At 46.2% G+C, this 20,915-nt stretch overlaps 1 protein-coding gene and 1 long non-coding RNA gene across 2 annotated transcripts in view; both read right to left on the reverse strand.

The window, feature by feature from the left end:
- The window catches only part of LOC126235536 (synaptotagmin-15-like), a gene marked incomplete at its 5' end in the record, with an annotated part of 252,552 nt that extends 234,501 nt beyond the window's left edge, over positions 1-18,051 (reverse strand). The window contains one exon of the mRNA XM_049944255.1: positions 17,889-18,051. Coding sequence (XP_049800212.1) covers positions 17,889-18,051 — 163 coding nt within the window. The remainder of the gene's footprint in view (positions 1-17,888) is intronic.
- An 18-nt stretch (positions 18,052-18,069) lies between these two features.
- LOC126234786 (uncharacterized) overlaps positions 18,070-20,915 on the reverse strand; it is a 514,880-nt gene continuing 512,034 nt past the window's right edge. Inside the window, exon 3 of the long non-coding RNA XR_007544773.1 lies at positions 18,070-18,109. This is a non-coding gene — a long non-coding RNA (uncharacterized LOC126234786). The remainder of the gene's footprint in view (positions 18,110-20,915) is intronic.

A 20,915-nucleotide genomic window follows, 5' to 3' on the forward strand; every position in this document is an offset into this window, starting at 1 on the left:
AACTTACACCACTTATTGCGCAATCCGCCCGTTTCTGAGCCACAAATATCATAGAATGGGAAGAGTTATCACAAAATATAATACCATACGACATAAGCGAATGAAAATAAGCAAAGTAGACTAATTTTCGTGTCGAACTATCACTCACTTCTGATACCGTTCGAATACTAAAAATCGCAGCATTAAGTCTGTGAACAAGATCCTGAACTTGGGCTTCCCACGACATCTTACTATCTATCTGAACACCTGGAAATTTGAACCGTTCAGTTTCACTTATCATATCCCCGTTCTGTAAAATTAAAACGTCAGGTTTTGTTTAATTGTGTGCTAGAAACTGTAAAAACTGAGTCTTGCTGTGATTTAGCGTTAGTTTATTTTCTAGAAGCCATGAGCTTAAGTCATGTACTGCATTATTTGAAACCGAAGCAATGTTGCACACAACATCCTTCACTACCAAATCATACTACTAGTGTCATCAGCAAACAGAAGTAGTTTAGAGTTACCCGTAATAGTAGAGGGCATATCATTTATATAAATAAGGAACAGGAGTGGCCCCAACACTGATCCCTGGGGCACCCCCAACTTGACAGTACCCCACTCAGACCCCAGATCACAGCCATTATCAACATTGTGAATAATGACTTTTGTTTGCCTGTTGCTAAAGTGAGAGGTGAACCAATTGTGAGCTATTCTCCGTATTCAGTAGTGGTCCAACATCTGGAGCAATATTTTGTGATCAGCACAATGAAATGCCTTAGTTAAACGAAAGAATATGAGAAGCGTTCGAAACCTTTTGTTTAGCCTATCCAGTACCTCACAGAGAAAAGAGAATATAGAATTTTCAGTTGTTAAACGACTTCTAAAGCAAAACTGTACATTTGATAGCAAATCGTGTGATGTAAAATGATCAATTATCCTTACATACACAACCTTTTCAATAACTTTTGCAAACACTGATGGCATAGAAATAGGTTTAAAATTTTCTACATTATCCCTTTCTCCCTTTTTATAAAGCGGCTTTACTAGTGAGTACTTTAATCGCCCGGGAAACTGACCATTCCTAAAGGAAAAATTACAAATATGGCTAAATACAGGGATAACATGTACAGCACAGTAATATTCTGCTAGACACTCCATCATAACCATGAGAGTCCTTAATCTTCAGTGATTTAATTATTGACTCGATCTCCCTTTTTCTGTATCACAGACATCGATCTCAGAAAGGCATTTGCCAAGAAAGTTATATGATTTCCTGCAGAAACTAAATTTTTATTCATTTCACTAGCAATGCTCAGAAAATGATTCTTAAATACTGTACATATATCTGATTTGTCAGTAACAGAAATATTTTTACTATGAACTGACTTTATATTGACGACCTTGTGCTGCTGACCAGACACTTCCTTCACAACTGACCTTACGGTTTTAATTTTATCCTGTGAATCAGCTATTCTATTTGCATACCACATACTCTTTGCCTTCCTAATAACATTTTAACCACATTACAATACTGTTTGTAATGGGCTAATGTAGCCTGAGTGTGACTTCTTCTAACTTTTTGATATAATTCCCACTTTGTTCTACAAGATATTCTTATCCCACTAGTCAGCCACCCGGGCTGCCTATTACTGCTAGTACCCCGTTTGGAACGTTCTAATGGAAAGCAACTCTCAAAGAACATGAGAAATGTGTTAAGGAAAGCATTGTGTTTATCATCTATGTTATCGGCACTATAAACATCCTGCCACTCTTGTTCCTTGACAAGGTTTAAAAAACTCTCTATTACTATTGTATTTACTTTCCTACAAAGTTTTTAATTAAATATGACATTGGTTTGAGTACAAAATCCTTTTAGTGTTAAAATTTGTGCATGATGGACTGAAAGTCCATTCAGCCTTTTTCTAACAGAATGCCCATCTAGTAATGAAGAATGAATAAAAATATTGCTACTGTCCCCCTGCACCCTAGTTGGAAAAAACACAGTCTGCATCAGATCATATGAATTTAGGAGATCTACCAACATCCTTTTCCTTGCACCATCATATACAAAATTAATATTGAAGTCACCACATATAACTAATTTCTGGTACTTCCTACAAAGTGAATCAAGAACCCTCTGTGCCTTGAGCAGAAATGCTCTGAAGTCGGAGTTAGGGGACCTATAAACGACAACAATTAGAAGTTTAGTTTCACTAAATTCAACTGCCCCTGCACAACATTCAAATATCTGTTCAGTACAGTGTCGGGATACGTCTATGGGCTCAAACTGAATACTGTTTTTTACGTACATCACCACTCCCCCATCCCACAAGGAACTCCTTGAGAAACAGCCAGCTAATCTGTATCCTGGTAAAGGAAGCCTCTGAACTGTCAAATTATTTAAGTGGTGCTCTGATATGCCAATAATTTCAGAGTCAACATCCATAAGCAGTCCACTAACTTTATCTCTAACACATCTTATATTCTGATGAAATGTGCTAATTCCTTCTCTACCTGGAAACATTACATCCTCATAAGGTGAACCCTTAGTTAGAGGGACTTCGTTTAAGCAGGTATACCAATCAGCTGACTTCAATCTAAAAAACGTGCAGCTCTAACACCAACTACTACAGTAACTTTTCCATGAGTGTCCCCACCACCACCACCACCACCACCACCACCACCACCACCACTATCGCCTATAAGTTTAGCCAGCCTCCGCTATTGAGGTGCAGGCCATGCCTAGTGGAACCCGACCTACTGATAGACCCAACTGGCACCACCGAGATGTGAGCCACGCCCTCTGATATCAGCACCCTAACAGCAGCATCAAGGTGAGGCCGATCATGACGCTGAAGCAGTTGCACCAGTGCCACCAGTTTGAGTAGCTATCTTTACCAGGTCACCACCTACATCACATTCCCCATCCCTGTTAAAACTGTTCCCTGCTCCACGTACTATCACTACCTGATCCTCCTTCGTAAAATTTCTACATAACTCCCCTATGCTGTCAGTCACTTGAGCCAACCATACACTAGGCTTCGTAATGCTGGTGACCTGGTATGATATCACAGCCTGTATAGGATGCAGATAGTTTTGGATCAGTTGTGTCTTACGAAAACAGCGTCAAAGGCTTTTATATGACAGTTGATCACTAACTTGCATGACTGGTGTAATGGCGGAGCTGTTGATTAACATTACACTATTGCACATCGTACTTTATCACTGATTTCCAACGTAATTCACTGCACAAATTGCTTCGACATACATGTAAACATTATGCACGTAACACAAGATGACGGACTTGTAGCATGTGAGTCAGTATCGATTATCGAGATTTTGTATCGATATTCTTGATACTGATAGATTTGTCGCCATCTATTTACATTGACACGTCTTAAATCTATTGAGTTAGATTTGGATTAAGACTGTTGAAGAATTTGGACTTTTCTTGTTTTTGAATTCGGTTATCTCATTGAGAATGTTATCTCCATCCTTTGTATTATGTATGAAAATTTCCATTTCTTCCATGATACCCATTCTTTTACTTTTTCCTATTTTGTACAAAATTTCGAGGCTGTCATCGATTTTCAGAGGGTGGACTGAGTCTTTAATGCGAGTTGCTGCTGCCGATTTGTTACATTTATCAAGCCTGTAGCAGTCTAAATGTTCTTTGGATCGGGTTCTGAAATTTGGGAGGTGACTCACAATTAGTATTGGAAACTGGCAAAGATGAAATTTTATAACGACAGAAGCGAATCGTTGGATCTGCAAATATGAATCTGCAGATGTTTGGGAGATAAATGCGAATGTGTTGTTTCAGTTTGTCACTGACTTCGTATCAAATATTTTCTTAGTTATTATATGCATATCTGGAACTTAAAGTTTTCGAAAAAGTCCCCCTTCCAGTTGTGGGTCGCATTTCACCCAAGGCGTACCCCAGTAACATGAAATCCAAACCACTTCAACACATAATATGCTGTATTTTACTGCCCCATATCTGTATACGATACCGATTCATTTTTGCCAACATCTCGCGGTTAATTTTATTTTGTGTGTATTAGGCACATTTACTAGGAGGAAAGCTTTGTGTTTTCCTTGTTGGGAAGGTGTTTTTCCAGTGTGTTCTCTGGGTCGTCTTTGTCGGCAGAAGGCAGTCAGTGAAAGTCATCAGGAGGGGTGGAAGATCGACTCAGAGCTGGGCGGAAGATTAATGTGGTCCACCCTGTGTTCATCAGCAAAGCCGGGGCCTCTCCAAGCCCTGAGCAGAAGGCGCCGTGCATCCACTGGTATCCCCAGACATCAAGGGGCGTGACAATGAAACGCCTCGTGACCAGCTTGGGAAGGTCCGTTGCTTTCGCTCCAAATTTTAACGGACACAAAAGAACTGAGTCGCCTCGCTGTGATGCTTGGTAAACAGAATTCGACCAATCGACGGAATACAGCTTCTTCCTAGTGCTAAACTCTTATTTGTTGCGGTCCGTTTTCTGTGCTAAGAGTGGGAAGTTTGTGCAGCGTTCCCCCGATGTTCAAGAGGTAAACAATATTCTTGTCCGTCACATTGCCAACAGCATTGAGTCGCACCGTCCATGAAAAGCTTTTTTAAAAAAGTTGTTTCAGAGGGAGATGAATGTTTTGGGGCCATTCAGTCGCTGGAGGGTCATTCATCTCCCTTTCCCCGTTTGCTGCTGACGGCCGCATGTGCTGCTGATTTTGGGGAAATGTAAGCATCACAATTGCGGTACTGTGGCCCGTGTTTTGAGAAGCTCGCTAGTTGTTTAGTTTGCCACTTAATGCTGCTTAATGCGGTTATAATTTGTGCCATCTTGTATAGGCAACTACAATGTAGCGATCTGTCCATATGAGCAGATCCTGCTCCACTTTTTCCATACAGTCAACCCATGGTGTTAGCGTCATTTTATGATTTCTTTTGAGTTCTAGAGGACTTCGTTTTCTGTTAATTTTATTGTGATTTTTTCCGCTCATTAGGGCAAATAAATATCTATTAATTTCACTCTTGACTTACATTCCATACTTTGCCCTATTTTGCCCTACAAATCTTCCATGGTCAGGCGTAATGGCATTGCCTTTGTCCTCACTGGACAAACGCAACAATCAATTTTATTAAAAAATACAAAGGTACGAGCATTGCACTCGCTCGTCGTCTATGATCGAACATTGGTTTTATAACGAACGTTACACTTACTTTCACCGAGCGAGGTGGCGCAGTGGTTAGCACACTGGACTCGCATTCGGGAGGACGACGGTTCAATCCCGCCTCCGGCCATCCTGATTTAGGTTTCCCGTGATTTCCCTAAATCGCTTAAGGCAAATGCCGGGATGGTTCCTTTGAAAGGGCACGGTCGATTTCCTTCCCCTTCCTTCCCTCACCCGAGCTTGCGCTCCGTCTCTAATGACCTCGCTGTCGACGGGACGTTAAACACTAGTCTCCTCCTCCTCCTACACTTACTTTCCTCGACTCTGATCTATAACTGGGATCCAACTTCCGTCCGCAGCTCGTGGCTGTGTGGTAGCGTTCTCGCTTCCCACGCCCGGGTTCCCGGGTTCGATTCCCGGCGGGGTCAGGGATTTTCTCTGCCTCGTGATGACTGGGTGTTGTGTGATGTCCTTAGGTTAGTTAGGTTTAAGTAGTTCTAAGTTCTAGGGGACTGATGACCATAGATGTTAAGTCCCATAGTGCTCAGAGCCATTTGAACCATTTTTTTTTTTTGATCCAACTTCCAATGTTACAATTTAGCGTACACTTGTACCTTTTAAAATAGCTGTTCCACGTGCCCTCCTCGAATTTGGAGACAATACTGCCCATCTCTCTGCAGTAAATCTTGGCGTGACCGTACAACTGGCTACTCCAGTTCTTCATCCGCATCAGAGAAAGTGCTGCACACGTCACTTTAGAGATGAATACAGACAGAAAAATCCAGGTTCCTGAGTTCAGGTTGCCTTGCAGGCCAAGCTACAGTTTGTGCTCCATCTATCCATCTTGGACCATATTAGCACGTTAGATATCGACTTACAACAGCAAAATACGGCCGTGCCTCCAACACCCATGTACCACATTTTCCAATGCTGCACAAGGCAAGGTAGGTCCTGGATGAAATTTGAGCGCAATTAGAATGGACGTTAATTCAGAAGTAATCATTTCGCATATATCCGTACTAACTAGGACAACGTTTCATACTGACATGAGCGGTAACCGCATATGCGCATTTATCTCGCGGACGGCTCATTTGCATACCTGCGTTTAGTGTGACATTTGTGCTTCGGTAGTCGTGTATTTTCATACCGCTATTAATGTAATCCAGAATGTGTATATAAGAAGAAAATTTTATTACGATGTTTATAGAAAAATAAATAATAAATCTAGTGTGGCTCACAGCTCGGTGCAAACATTTTCATGTAACGCGAATGTCAGTTTAATAGGTGCACGAAAAGCATGCATTCCACTAATCAGCTATGCAGGGGCAGTGGCTCATGTCATGAGCAGAATGCATCCCATTGAATACTGTTAACCTCAGAGCATTTAACTATTAAACTGCGACTGCTCTTCGCAGCAAAATACGAGCGCTTCGGCAATGCTCAGTGATGAGGAAAGTGATAAGGAAAAAGCTGTTTTTGAACACAGAGTACCGGGTTTCTCGCCTCCCTCCTCTCGTTCTGTTGCATAGCCGACACTGATGACGAAATGCTGTGGTAGCAACTCTTGATTCTAAAACACTGTGCTCAATTTGACTCCAAGTATTCTCGTTCGATGCTAGAACGTTGATCTGTGCCCACTTGTCAGCACTTTTGTGAGGCTATTTCGAAAATTCACTCTTATCTTAATGACAAGTGAACCGAAGAAAATACATTTGAAGAAAAGAAACAATCTGTCGCATATTATCGAAAAATGAAAGTACAAGAAGGGACCTTTTTTTGCTGTATTGTAAGCGGGCATATGCCTCGATCCCTCAACTGCCATGTACATAAAATCTGTTGCAAACCTCTGTTGGATCATTAAGTGACTTGTGCATCATTCCATGTTTAATGTAATTAAGGCAAAAATTAATATATTGGCCTTCAAATGGTCTAACTAAGTCACTGTGCCAAGGTATGTAATGTGTGGGGGAGGGATGCGACACCAAATATGTGGCTTCTGTGAAACGATATTCTTGAACATGTTCCGCCTGCGAGTCAGAGATGGAGGGTATCTCTAATTAGTCAGAATATTAGAAAGACTGACAGAGAAATTTTATTATAGTGGTTGGTTGTAAATTGTGACCTGCAGAGACACTTGCTATTCATTAATGTTTGGAAACGTACAGGATGTTAGACGTGTGAGCACAGATATCTCTGTTGGTGACTCAGAACAGTGCTTTGAACACCAGCATTTACTTCAGCTGCAGACTAATGATTATAGCTATTACAGGTAGTATGTTTTTAGGTTGGTTAGTATCTCCACATACGCGACGCACAAGCAAGCAGTTAATGTTTATTTTCCGTTGGGCAGCTGGTCAGTTAATGACTGAGGTACGGACGCGTGAACACAAAACGGATATCTAAACTGACAAGCGTAGTCCACTTTGCAGAACCGTTATGGCCGTGCTGAAAACATTAGCTACTAAATTACGAGATGTCTTTGCTGGAATACTCTTATATGCAGTGACAAACCGACTAACCCATTGGGTACAAGTTGAGGTACCAATAATCATCATATCTGTACCATACCCTAACACCCTGCGTGTCTCACCTTTCTCATCCTATGGCAGCAGCGGAACAGGACGACGAACTGATGACATTGTGCTGGTGGCGATTTCCAAGACAGACTACAATGGAGTAGGACTTCCTCGGAATACTATCCTGTGCTCACACGTCTGCGTCTAAGTGTTTCCTTGCTACTTTACAAAGAACTGTTACATCTTACTTCACCTCATTGAAATGCATACAGATTGATGAGCCGGAACATTACGACCAGTTACTTTAAAGCGTATTGGTCCGTTTCTGGAACGCAGTTTAGTGATCCTGTGTGCCATGGATTCGACAATAACTTGATAGGTTTCCAGAGGTCTGTGGCACCAGATTCCTATGGAGAGATCACAAACTCCGCTCCCACTCAGGTGAGTCCTTCGTTATCTGTAGCGACTCCCTGAGCAGTTTTCGAGCTATCGACCAGTGTTTCCCTCGCTCTCGTCTGGTGATGGCTATCCAGGAGTCCCTGCCATACTCTTGCCCGTTGCGGCCGCTCTGTGGTCCTTGTGTGGACCCCAGCCCACTTTGGGATACCCGGCAATGAACATGATGACCGCCTGGCCAAACAGGCCACCAGTGAACCAACTCTGGAGGTAGGCCTCCCGGAGACTGATTTGCGGGCAGTCTTACGCCGCGCAGTTCTCTCACTTTGGGACACTGAATGGAACAATCTGCCCATGCCAAACAAACTCCGTCCTATCAAGGCAACGACGGGTGTGTGGCGGTCATCCATGCGAGCCAATCGCAGAGATTTTGCAAAAACAGACATAATGTCTTACGGGATAACCGCAATAAGTGATTTTATAATGTTACTTAAAATCCGTCTTGATTGCAAATTTCTTTTTATATTATTCATATGACCGGTTTCGGTTCATTCAGAACCATCTTCAGATCTGATATTTCAGTTACAGGAGTAACCCGTCCAAATCCAGCAACTTTCACATGCTACGTCACATCAGCATGTGACGTAGCACGTGAAAGTTGCTGGATTTGGACGGGTTACTCCTGTAACTGAAATATCAGATCTGAAGATGGTTCTGAATGAACCGAAACCGGTCATATGAATAATAAAAAAAAAATTTGCAATCAAGACGGATTTTAAGTAACATTATACAATCGCAGAGAGACAGATGTCCTTTGTAGGCTCCGCATTGGCCGCACCCGGCCGACGCACAGTTATTTACTGCGTCGGGAGGACCCTCCTCTATGTCGTTGCGGGGTGGCTTTGACAGTGGCTCACATTTTGTTGGCCTGCCGCCTTTTAGCTGTGGTCAGGCAGACATTTGCGCTGCCTGATACGCTCCCTGCCCTTTTAACTGATTACTCTGTCATGGCAGGCCTAGTTTTGCGTTTTATTCGGGCAGGGTTTTTTATCATTTAATTTGAGTGTTTGTTATGTTTTTTTAGTGTTGATTCTGGCCTTTGGCCTACGATTTTAAACTGAGTTTTTAATGTGTCTCTCGGTGGTTGGCTTCCCCTTTTTTTGTTCCTATGGTCAGCCAACCACCGTCACACTCTGTGTGATTTTAATTCGTTTTGTCTGGTCTTTGTCTAAATTTCTTTTGTTCTGTGTCGTCTGTCATCTGTTCTGTTGAACGTTTTTTTTTTTAATTCTCTGTGGATGTTCTTAGTATTTGGGAAAAGGGAACGATGACCGTAGCAGTCTGGTCCCTTTAATCCCACAAACCAACCAACCAACCGTAACTTATGGCGGTTGGTTTGTGGGAGCGGAGCTGACGCCCGATATCGTCGAAGCTGGGCTTCATCGGATTCAGATAAGCAGAATTTAAAAACCAAGACATCAACGTGATCCACCATCATGCTCCTCAAACCATTGGAGCACGTTTCTGCCTTATCACATGGACAGATATTCTGTTGCAAAATGCCCTCGCTGTTGAGAAAGACATCAAGCATAAGGAGCTACAGGTGGTTCCTAATAATGTTGACGTAGTCCACAGTTCTCAAGGTCCCTTCGATTACCACCGCAGATCCCATGGAAGCCCTGCATAACATAATACTGCTCCCACTGGCCAGTGTCCGTTGAGCGCTGCATGTTCCGATCACCCCTTGGCCTGGATAACGGCATATCTGGACACGACCATCGCCCTGGCTTGACAATAATCGGGATTCATTCGACCAGCCGACAAGATTACATTGAACCGCTGTCCAATCTCGATGATCCCGTGCCAACTGTAATCATAATTGACGATGTTGTTGGGTCAATATGGTAACACGTAGTCGTCCTCTAATGTGGAACACCATGTTCAACTCTTTCTGCTGAACGGTGTGCTTCAAAACATTTGTGCCTGCGCCAGTACTTTACTCTGTCGTCAGATGTGTCGCAGATCGTCACGTATCCTTCTTTAGAAAGCGAGCAAGCCTCCGACCCCTATGTTCTGTGATAAGGAACGCACGTCAAACTTCTTGTCGCCAGCTCGTGGTTTCCGCAACCTTGAACCTCTTTCCATAGATGCTCGTGGCAGTAGATTGCGAATAACCGTCCAGCGTCGCCATTTCCGAGGTGGTCGCTCCCAGAACTGGATAACAACAGTCTGGCTTTTGTCAAAGTCACTTAACTCTGTGGATTTCCGTAATAGCGACAATAATCGCCATTAGAATGATTCCCCATTCGTCTCTGCTCCGCTCACATGTAGACGTGTGTGTACTAAACCGGGGACCTAGAAACGACCAGATACTTCGTCACCGCCGTAGCCCTCAGTGGTTCACCCCCACAACAGGCTACAGCGGTCTACTCACCCCACCGCCGCCCCACAGCGAACCCAGGGTTTTGTGCAGGTCGACCCCCAGTGGACCGAACCTTCCCCCTCCCCCGGGAACGTCTCAGAACAGACGAGTGTAGCCACTAATGTTGACATGGCAGAGTAATTATAGTGTACGCGTACGTGGAGACAGTGTTTGTGCAGCAATCGCCGACATAGTGTAACTGAGGAGGAATGAGGGGAACCAGCCCGCATTCACCGAGGCAGATGGAAAACCACCTTAAAAACCACCTACAGGCTGGCCGGCACATCGGACGTCGACACTAATCCGCCGGGCGGATTAGTACTGGGGACCACAACGCCTTCCCGCTCGGGAAGCAGCGCGTTAGACCGCGCGGATAGCCGGGCGCGCTTCTGCTCACATACTTGTCTGTCACGTGCCCTCAGCGCCACAACGCAGCATGCGTCCTCACCCATGGACAGTGGTCATAATGTTTTGGCTCATCAGTGTATGTAACTTGTGAGTTTCTGTCCGAGTTTAATCGATACTTTTTCAAAGGGATTCTAGACTCCCTTTGCTGACTAAACCTCTACGTGCATGGCTGCTGTGGAAAGGGGTGTGGTAGGGAATGCATAGTCACCGACCGTTGTCAATTGTTTCTGAAACATTTTGAAACATGATTATTGTTCCGTTTCGTAGAGACTGACGAAATGTCTCATCTGTACATCATGCCGATGGCACCAAGTACAGCTGGCCAGTTAAATTCTTTTTTGGGCGGGACTGAAATAAAGCCTCCTGCAAGGAATAGGGGGCATGTCAGGTGTCCTTATTTCATTTAAGTTACTTTATTCCTCAAAGTGTCCTGTATTCCTCCAAGTGCAATTGTAATTAGGTAATTGATTGGTTAGTGGAGAATTCACTCATCACAGTGCCAGCCGAACAAAATGGTCCAGAGCAGGCACGGGCGTTGGGCCGGGTTTTGGATGTTGCTTGATTTGGGGGGGGGGGGGGGGGGGACCAAACAGCGAGGTCATCAGTCCCCATCGGATTAGGAAAGGATGGAGAAGGAAGTCGGCCGTGCCCTTTCGTAGGAAGCATCTCGGCACTTGCCTGGAGCGGTTCAGGGAAAGCACAGAAACCGAAATCAGGAAGGCCGGGTGCGGGTTTGAACCGTCGTCCTTCCGAATGCGAGCGGGTCCAGTGTGCTAACGACTGAACCACCTCCCTCGGCGGCACAGTTTTTCAGACGTTTAAATTTTAACGAAAACTTCTCCCTACCACCTGAAAGAGAGCATTACTTCGTGCGTGACAAAGGCGGGCTTTGCGTAAGGCAGATGGCGAAACGCCGAGTCTAAAACGAGTGAATCATTGACATGTTTTAACTGTACCAGAAACTTCTCCTCACCAATCCGTAGAGATAACCAGTTTTCGACACGAGAGAGAAATGCAGAACGGAAAAGCGACAGAAACCGCGTAGCCTCAAACGGTGCGTGATTGGAGCGTCTGAAATACAGTAATAACGCGCTCTTTTGTCTGGTATGTGGCGAAGGGTGTTTGGTTTTCTGTCAGTACGTATGAGAGTCACAAATTTTGCGGTTGATTTTAAACTAATAATGAGCTAGAGACTTGAAACGTTACCATAGCTCAGAGCTGGATAAAAATGCAAAGTTAATTCGCTGTCTTCCGTTGGTAGTGGTGGGTGTATCGCTCCTGCTATTTCCCCGTTTTCCTGTTCCAATTTTGAATGTTTCGCGGTAAGAACGGTTACCAGTAAGCTTGCATGTAAGTTCGAATCTGTCTAATTTTTAGCTTCAAGGTGTTTTCGCGCGATGTATGTCCTGAATAATCTTATAGTACCTCTTTACTGCAAAGTCATTATATGATTTCTGTGCGTGTTGCCGTTCTTCATGTAATGCATGTCGTCCGCCAACTATGAGCGGCTGTCATTATACGCGAACGTGAACTTAAAACAATAACTTAGACGTTTGTGAGTTCTTATTCTCATATCTGGTAATAACAGCCGCTCGCACCTTTGCAAATGCCGTACTGTTTTCCGGGAAACGGCAACGTACATAGAAATCATGAAATGACCTAGAAGTAAAAACATGCTAAAAAATCATTCACCCATATATCTGGCACGAAACATTACACACAGAAGGAAGAGTCAATTGGAAACGACTCAGATGGGAATAAGTATGTAATCTGTTTAATATATCAAGTATAATCGCCGTAACAGTTAATACATTATTCCACAGTGAGACAAGTCGGTCAGTGACTTAACGGAGAAATGTTTGTGTTTGGCTATGGCACCCAGGCTTGCACTTTTTCGGCCGAAGCAAGTCGGCGGACACCAATGTCTTTTGGGGGCTTCAAATTTATGGAGAACGCGTAGGGAGAAACAGTGACTGTACGGGGGATGTGTAAGGGGTAAGAGACTCCCAGCGAAACTTCTGCAGCGTACTCGAAACAACCTTGGCAACTTATGGACGGGCCAACATGTTGTCTGGGTTGTTTCGAATACGTTGTATAAGTTTTTCTGTGGGGACCTTACACGTCCTCCACACAGTCCCGACCTCTCCCCTAGGTACACTATGTGATCAAAAGCATCCGGACACCTGGCTGAAAGTGACTCACAAGTTCGTGGTGTCCTCCACCGGTAATGCTGGAATTCGATATGGTGTTGGCCGACCCTTAGCCTTGATGACAGCTTCCACTCTCGCAGGCATACGTTGAATCAGGTGTGGGAAGGTTTCTTGGGGTATGGCAGTGCATTCTTCACGGAGGAGAGGTATCGATGTGAGTCGGTGAGGCCTGGCACGAAGCCGGAGTTCCAAAAGATCCCAAAGGTGCTCTGTAGGATTCAAGTCAGGACTGTGTGCAGGCCAGTCCATTACAGGGATGTTATTGTCGTGTAACCACTCCGCCACAGGCCGTGCATTATGTACAGGTGCTCGATCATGCTGAAAGATGCAATAGCCATCCCCGAATTGCTCTTCCACAATGGGAAGCAAGAACGCCTGTGCTGTGGTAGTGCCACGCAAAACAACAAGGGGTGCAAGCCCCCATTATGAAAAATACGACCAGACCATAATACACTCCTGGAAATTGAAATAAGAACACCGTGAATTCATTGTCCCAGGAAGGGGAAACTTTATTGACACATTCCTGGGGTCAGATACATCACATGATCACACTGACAGAACCACAGGTACATAGACACAGGCAACAGAGCATGCACAATGTCGGCACTAGTACAGTGTATATCCACCTTTCGCAGCAATGCAGGCTGCTATTCTCCCATGGAGACGATCGTAGAGATGCTGGATGTAGTCCTGTGGAACGGCATGCCATGCCATTTCCACCTGGCGCCTCAGTTGGACCAGCGTTCGTGCTGGACGTGCAGACCGCGTGAGACGACGCTTCATCCAGTCCAAAACATGCTCAATGGGGGACAGATCCGGAGATCTTGCTGGCCAGGGTAGTTGACTTACACCTTCTAGAGCACGTTGGGTGGCACGGGATACATGCGGACGTGCATTGTCCTGTTGGAACAGCAAGTTCCCTTGCCGGTCTAGGAATGGTAGAACGATGGGTTCGATGACGGTTTGGATGTACCGTGCACTATTCAGTGTCCCCTCGACGATCACCAGTGGTGTACGGCCAGTGTAGGAGATCGCTCCCCACACCATGATGCCGGGTGTTGGCCCTGTGTGCCTCGGTCGTATGCAGTCCTGATTGTGGCGCTCACCTGCACGGCGCCAAACACGCATACGACCATCATTGGCACCAAGGCAGAAGCGACTCTCATCGCTGAAGACAACACGTCTCCATTCGTCCCTCCATTCACGCCTGTCGCGACACCACTGGAGGCGGGCTGCACGATGTTGGGGCGTGAGCGGAAGACGGCCTAACGGTGTGCGGGACCGTAGCCCAGCTTCATGGAGACGGTTGCGAATGGTCCTTGCCGATACCCCAGGAGCAACAGTGTCCCTAATTTGCTGGGAAGTGGCGGTGCGGTCCCCTACGGCACTGCGTAGGATCCTACGGTCTTGGCGTGCATCCGTGCGTCGCTGCGGTCCGGTCCCAGGTCGACGGGCACGTGCACCTTCCGCCGACCACTGGCGACAACATCGATGTACTGTGGAGACCTCACGCCCCACGTGTTGAGCAATTCGGCGGTACGTCCACCCGGCCTCCCGCATGCCCACTATACGCCCTCGCTCAAAGTCCGTCAACTGCACATACGGTTCACGTCCACGCTGTCGCGGCATGCTACCAGTGTTAAAGACTGCGATAGAACTCCGTATGCCACGGCAAACTGGCTGACACTGACGGCGGCGGTGCACAAATGCTGCGCAGCTAGCGCCATTCGACGGCCAACACCGCGGTTCCTGGTGTGTCCGCTGTGCCGTGCGTGTGATCATTGCTTGTACAGCCCTCTCGCAGTGTCCGGAGCAAGTATGGTGGGTCTGACACACCGGTGTCAATGTGTTCTTTTTTCCATTTCCAGTAGTGTACGACCGCCTCCGAATTTTACTGACGTTCACCGGGCATTCGCCATACTCACTCCCTGCCATCGGATCGCCACATTGTGTACCGTGATTCGTCACTCCACATTTGTCACTCCACACAACGTATTTCCACTGTTCAATCGTCCACTGTTTACGCTCCTTACACCAAGCGGAACGGCGCTTGGCATTTACCGGCGTGATGTGTGGCTTATGAGCAGCCAGTCGACTATGAAATCCAAGTTTTCTCACTTCCCGCCACACTGTCATAGTACTTGCAGTAGATCCTGATGCAGTTTGGAATTACTGTGTGATGGCCTGGATAGATGTCTGCCTATTACACATTACGACCCTCTTCAACTGTCGGCTGTCAGTCAACGAACGAGGTCGGCCTGTACGCTTTTGTGCTGTACGTGTCCCTTCACGCTCCAACTTCACTATCACATCAGAAACAGTGGACCTAGTGAGGTTTAGGAGTGTGGAAATCTCGCGTGCAGACATATGACGCAAGTGACTCCCAATCACCTGACCACGTTCGAAGTCCCTGAGTTCCGAGGGGCGACCATTTCGCTCTCTCACGATGTCTAATAACTACTGCGATCGCTGATATGGGGTACCTGGCAGTAGGTGGCAGCACAATGCTCCCAATATGAAAAGCGTATTTCCGGATACTTTTGACCAAATAGTGTATGTTTGGATTCCTGCCGAATGAAGTTAGTGGCCTTCGATTTGCTTCGGACGAAGAGATGCTCGCCTGGGTGCAGTCATCGTTCCATAGCCAAACACAAACATTTTTCTGTGAAGTCATTGACCGACCTGTCACCGTGGCTATTATTTTCGACACATTAAATACACTCCTGGAAATGGAAAAAAGAACACATTGACACCGGTGTGTCAGACCCACCATACTTGCTCCGGACACTGCGAGAGGGCTGTACAAGCAATGATCACACGCACGGCACAGCGGACACACCAGGAACCGCGGTGTTGGCCGTCGAATGGCGCTAGCTGCGCAGCATTTGTGCACCGCCGCCGTCAGTGTCAGCCAGTTTGCGGTGGCATACGGAGCTCCATCGCAGTCTTTAACACTGGTAGCATGCCGCGACAGCGTGGACGTGAACCGTATGTGCAGTTGACGGACTTTGAGCGAGGGCGTATAGTGGGCATGCGGGAGGCCGGGTGGACGTACCGCCGAATTGCTCAACACGTGGGGCGTGAGGTCTCCACAGTACATCGATGTTGTCGCCAGTGGTCGGCGGAAGGTGCACGTGCCCGTCGACCTGGGACCGGACCGCAGCGACGCACGGATGCACGCCAAGACCGTAGGATCGTTCGCAGTGCCGTAGGGGACCGCACCGCCACTTCCCAGCAAATTAGGGACACTGTTGCTCCTGGGGTATCGGCGAGGACCATTCGCAACCGTCTCCATGAAGCTGGGCTACGGTCCCGCACACCGTTAGGCCGTCTTCCGCTCACGCCCCAACATCGTGCAGCCTGCCTTCAGTGGTGTCGCGACAGGCGTGAATGGAGGGACGAATGGAGACGTGTCGTCTTCAGCGATGAGAGTCGCTTCTGCCTTGGTGCCAATGATGGTCGTATGCGTGTTTGGCGCCGTGCAGGTGAGCGCCACAATCAGGACTGCATACGACCGAGGCACACAGGGCCAACACCCGGCATCATGGTGTGGGGAGCGATCTCCTACACTGGCCGTACACCACTGGTGATCGTCGAGGGGACACTGAATAGTGCACGGTACATCCAAACCGTCATCGAACCCATCGTTCTACCATTCCTAGACCGGCAAGGGAACTTGCTGTTCCAACAGGACAATGCACGTCCGCATGTATCCCGTGCCACCCAACGTGCTCTAGAAGGTGTAAGTCAACTACCCTGGCCAGCAAGATCTCCGGATCTGTCCCCCATTGAGCATGTTTGGGACTGGATGAAGCGTCGTCTCACGCGGTCTGCACGTCCAGCACGAACTCTGGTCCAACTGAGGCGCCAGGTGGAAATGGCATGGCAAGCCGTTCCACAGGACTACATCCAGCATCTCTACGATCGTCTCCATGGGAGAATAGCAGCCTGCATTGCTGCGAAAGGTGGATATACACTGTACTAGTGCCGACATTGTGCATACTCTGTTGCCTGTGTCTATGTGCCTGTGGTTCTGTCAGTGTGATCATGTGATGTATCTGACCCCAGGAATGTGTCAATAAAGTTTCCCCTTCCTGGGACAATGAATTCACGGTGTTCTTATTTCAATTTCCAGGAGTGTAGTTTACTTACTTGATGTGAATCTTCAGGTTTTGGCGGCGCAAAGAAATTTCTTGCGGCTGCACACCCGAAACTTAATGGAACCGTTTACATACTTAGTCTCATCTTTTTTATGTGACGACCCCCTTCACTAACGTATTTTACGTAATGTAATTAACGATGCTAATTTTACATCTTTTTGAATAAAGTAACCCACTGAATATCGCTATACTTCACCGAAACCAGATTTGTAAATTGAATAAACAAAAATGTTTACATCATGGTGGACGGAATAGTTCCATATTGTTTCACGCGGAAACGGAACGAGAAAATCTGAATTCAAGTTACAGTTACAGTTATAGTTTTCAAAACAATCACTAATTGTGGTCTTGAACTCGACTGAAACGCTGTTCTCCCAGTAGCTGTACACCTCCTCTAGCCTTCAGACGACTCGGCCGCGCTGCAGCCACTTTTGCTGCTAGAGTTGGCAGTTATGCTTACTAATTATCGCACCCAGTATACCACCAAATCGTCTACAATCTCAGTCTTGTATTTCTTCTTCTATACTATATACGGACAATACGTATAAGTTCCGTGCGAGCTGTCCTCCCTGGTGTTGCAATTATAAAAGCCCTCACCAGTTTACAAGTATAGTTCACATGACACGTGTTGAATACTGACCGTGATGGAGAGGCGGCGTGGCTACGCGGCGCACGTCGGAGCCGTTGGCGGTCCCGGAGGCGGCCGCGGTTGCGGCTGCATCTGCGCCACCGCCGTGCAGAGTTGCGGGGGCGGCAGCGGGGGCGGAGGCGGCGCCCAGCTTGAAGAGCCGCGACAGCCGCCACGGCCGCGGCAGCGCTGCGTCCTCCATCTCAGGCCACGCCAAGGACGCCGTCCATCTGCTGGACACAGGCACAGTGCTCTCGTCGTATTCTCGCGTACACTCTAAGGATAGGTAGGGAAGTATCGGACAAATGTTCAAATTATGTGAAATCTTATCGGACTTAACTACTAAGGTCATCAGTCCCTAAGCTTACACACTACGTAACCTAAATTATCCTAAGGACAAACACATACACCCATGCCCGAGGGAGGACTCGAACCTTCGCCGGGACCAGCCGCACAGTCCATGACTACAGCGCCCTAGACCGCTAGGCTAATCCCGTCTAGCTTTAATGACAGCACCCGTGGTCTAGGGGTAGTGTCTCTGATCAGTAATAAACACATCCGCGGTCCCGGATTCATAACACGCCGCCACTTTAACTTTGAATAAAAATCAGCGTTGGTGGCTGAAGACTTCCGGCATAAGAAGTCACCCTCATTCTGCCAACTGTCTTGTCAAAGTGGACGGAGGAGCGGACCGAGCTTCAGGTCACTGTCCTTGGGGTGGGAAGATGCCCCTAAAGGCGGAAGAATCAGAAATGATCAACGGAAATGGAAATCACTGCTTTAAAGACACATAATGTGTATCAAATGGTTCAAATGGCTCTGAGCACTATGGGACCTAACTTCTGAGGTCATCAGTCACCTAGAACTTAGAACTACTTAAACCTAACTGACCTAAGGACATTACACACACCCATGCCCGAGGCAGGATTCGAACCTGCGACCGTAGCGAATGTGTATCCATGGGACATGTTGCATGCAAGTGAAAAACGTGTCATGATGATCTCTCCGTTGGCAAAACTTTCCGGAATAGTCCCCCATCTCCAGCAGGGGACTGCCTAGGTGGAGGTGACCTTGAGAAAAACATTGAATAATCAGTGAAAGGATAACATTCTACGCGTCGGGGCGAATAATGTAATAAGCTTGAACGTGGTAGGGAAGCTAGAAAATCTGACAAGGTCAGTCTACGTATACTGGGAGTCAGTGAAGTGAAATGGAAAGAAGACAAGGATTTCTGGTCAGATAAGTATAGAGTAATATCACCAGCAGTAGAAAATGGTATAACAGGAGTAGGATTCGTTATGAATAGAAGGGCATGGCAGAGAGTGTCTCACTATCAACAGTTCAGTGATAGGGTTACTCTCATCTGAATAGCCAGCAAACCAACACCAACAACGATAATTCAGGAATACATACCAACGTCGCAAGCTGAAAATGAAGGGACAGAGGAAGTATATGATGATATTGAACCGGTAATTCGGTACATAAAAGGAGATTTAATTCAAATTGTCATGGAGAACTGGAATGCAGATATAGAGGGAGGAGCAGAAGAAGGGTTACAGAAGCATATGGGCTTGGGACAAGGAATGAGAGTGGAGAAAGACTAATTGAGTTCTGTGGTAAGTTTCAGCTAGTAATAGCGAATACTCTCTTCAAGAATCACAAAAGGAGAAGTTATACTTGGAGAAGGCCCGGAGATGTGGGAAGATTTCAGTTAGATTACATCATTGTTAGACACAGATACCAAAATCAGATACTGGATTGTAAGGCGTGCACAAGGGCAGATAAAGAGTCAGATCACAATGTAGTAGTGATGAAAAGTAGGCTGAAGCTTAAGAGATCAGTCATTGAGAATCAATACGTAAAGAAGTGGGACAGTCATGTATTAAGAAATGAAGATATATGCTTGAAGTTCCCCGAGATTACAGATACAGCAATAAGCAATAACTCAATAGGCAGTTCAGTTCAAGAGGAATGGACATCTATGGAAAGATCAATCACGGAAGTTGGAGAGAAAAACATAGGTACAAAGAAGGTAGGCCTAACTGCGAAGAAACCATGGCTAACAGGAAAAATACTTCAGCTGACCGATGAAAAAAGAAAATACAATAATGTTCAGGGAAATTCAATTACTGAGGAATGAAATAAATAGGAATTGCAGGAAAGATAAGACTAAACGGCTGTATGAAAAATGTGAAGAAATCGAAAAAGAAATGATTGTCTGAAGGACTGACTCAACACACAGAAAAGTCAAAACAACCTTCGGGGAAATTAAAAAAAGTGTGGTAACATTAAGAGTCGAACAGATATTCCATAGAAAATGCAGACGACAGTTCGGATAGGTGGAAAGGCTACCCTGAAGGCCTCTACGAGGAGGAAGATTTTCTGTATAAGTCGGGCGATATACCATCTGACTTTCGGAATCATGCCATCCACACAATTCCGAAGATTGCAAGAGCCAACAAGTGTGAGAATTATCGCATATTTGGCTTAACAGCTCAAGCATCCAAGTTGCTGACAAGAATAACATACAGAAGAATGGAAAAGAAAATTGAGGATGTGTTAGGTGACGATCAGTTTGGCTTTAGGAGAGGTAAAGGCAGGAGACAGGCAGTTCTGACGTAGAAGTTGACAATGGAAGTGTGGTGTCACCGCCAGACACTACACTTGCTAGGTGGTAGCTTAAATCGGCCGCGGTTCATTAGTACATGTCGGACCCGCGTGTCGCCACTGTCAGGATCGCAGACCGAGCGCCACCACAAGGCAGGTCTCGAGAGACGTACTAGCACTCGCCCCAGTTGTACGACAACGTTGCTAGCGACTACACTGATCGAAGCCTTTCTCTCATTTGCCCAGAGACAGTTAGAATAGCCTTCAGCTAAGTTAATGGCTACGACCTAGCAAGGCGCCATTTGTACCATTGCATGTATCTCAAGATAGTCTCACTTGTATCATCAAGAATGCTGTATACCAAAGGACGATATAAAAGTTAAGTGTTCTAGTAGCTACGTTCTTTTCTTTATCACATTCATTACGAATCCT

This window comes from Schistocerca nitens, chromosome 2 (genome assembly GCF_023898315.1).
Source record: "Schistocerca nitens isolate TAMUIC-IGC-003100 chromosome 2, iqSchNite1.1, whole genome shotgun sequence".
Classification (NCBI taxonomy): Eukaryota; Metazoa; Arthropoda; class Insecta; order Orthoptera; family Acrididae; genus Schistocerca; species Schistocerca nitens.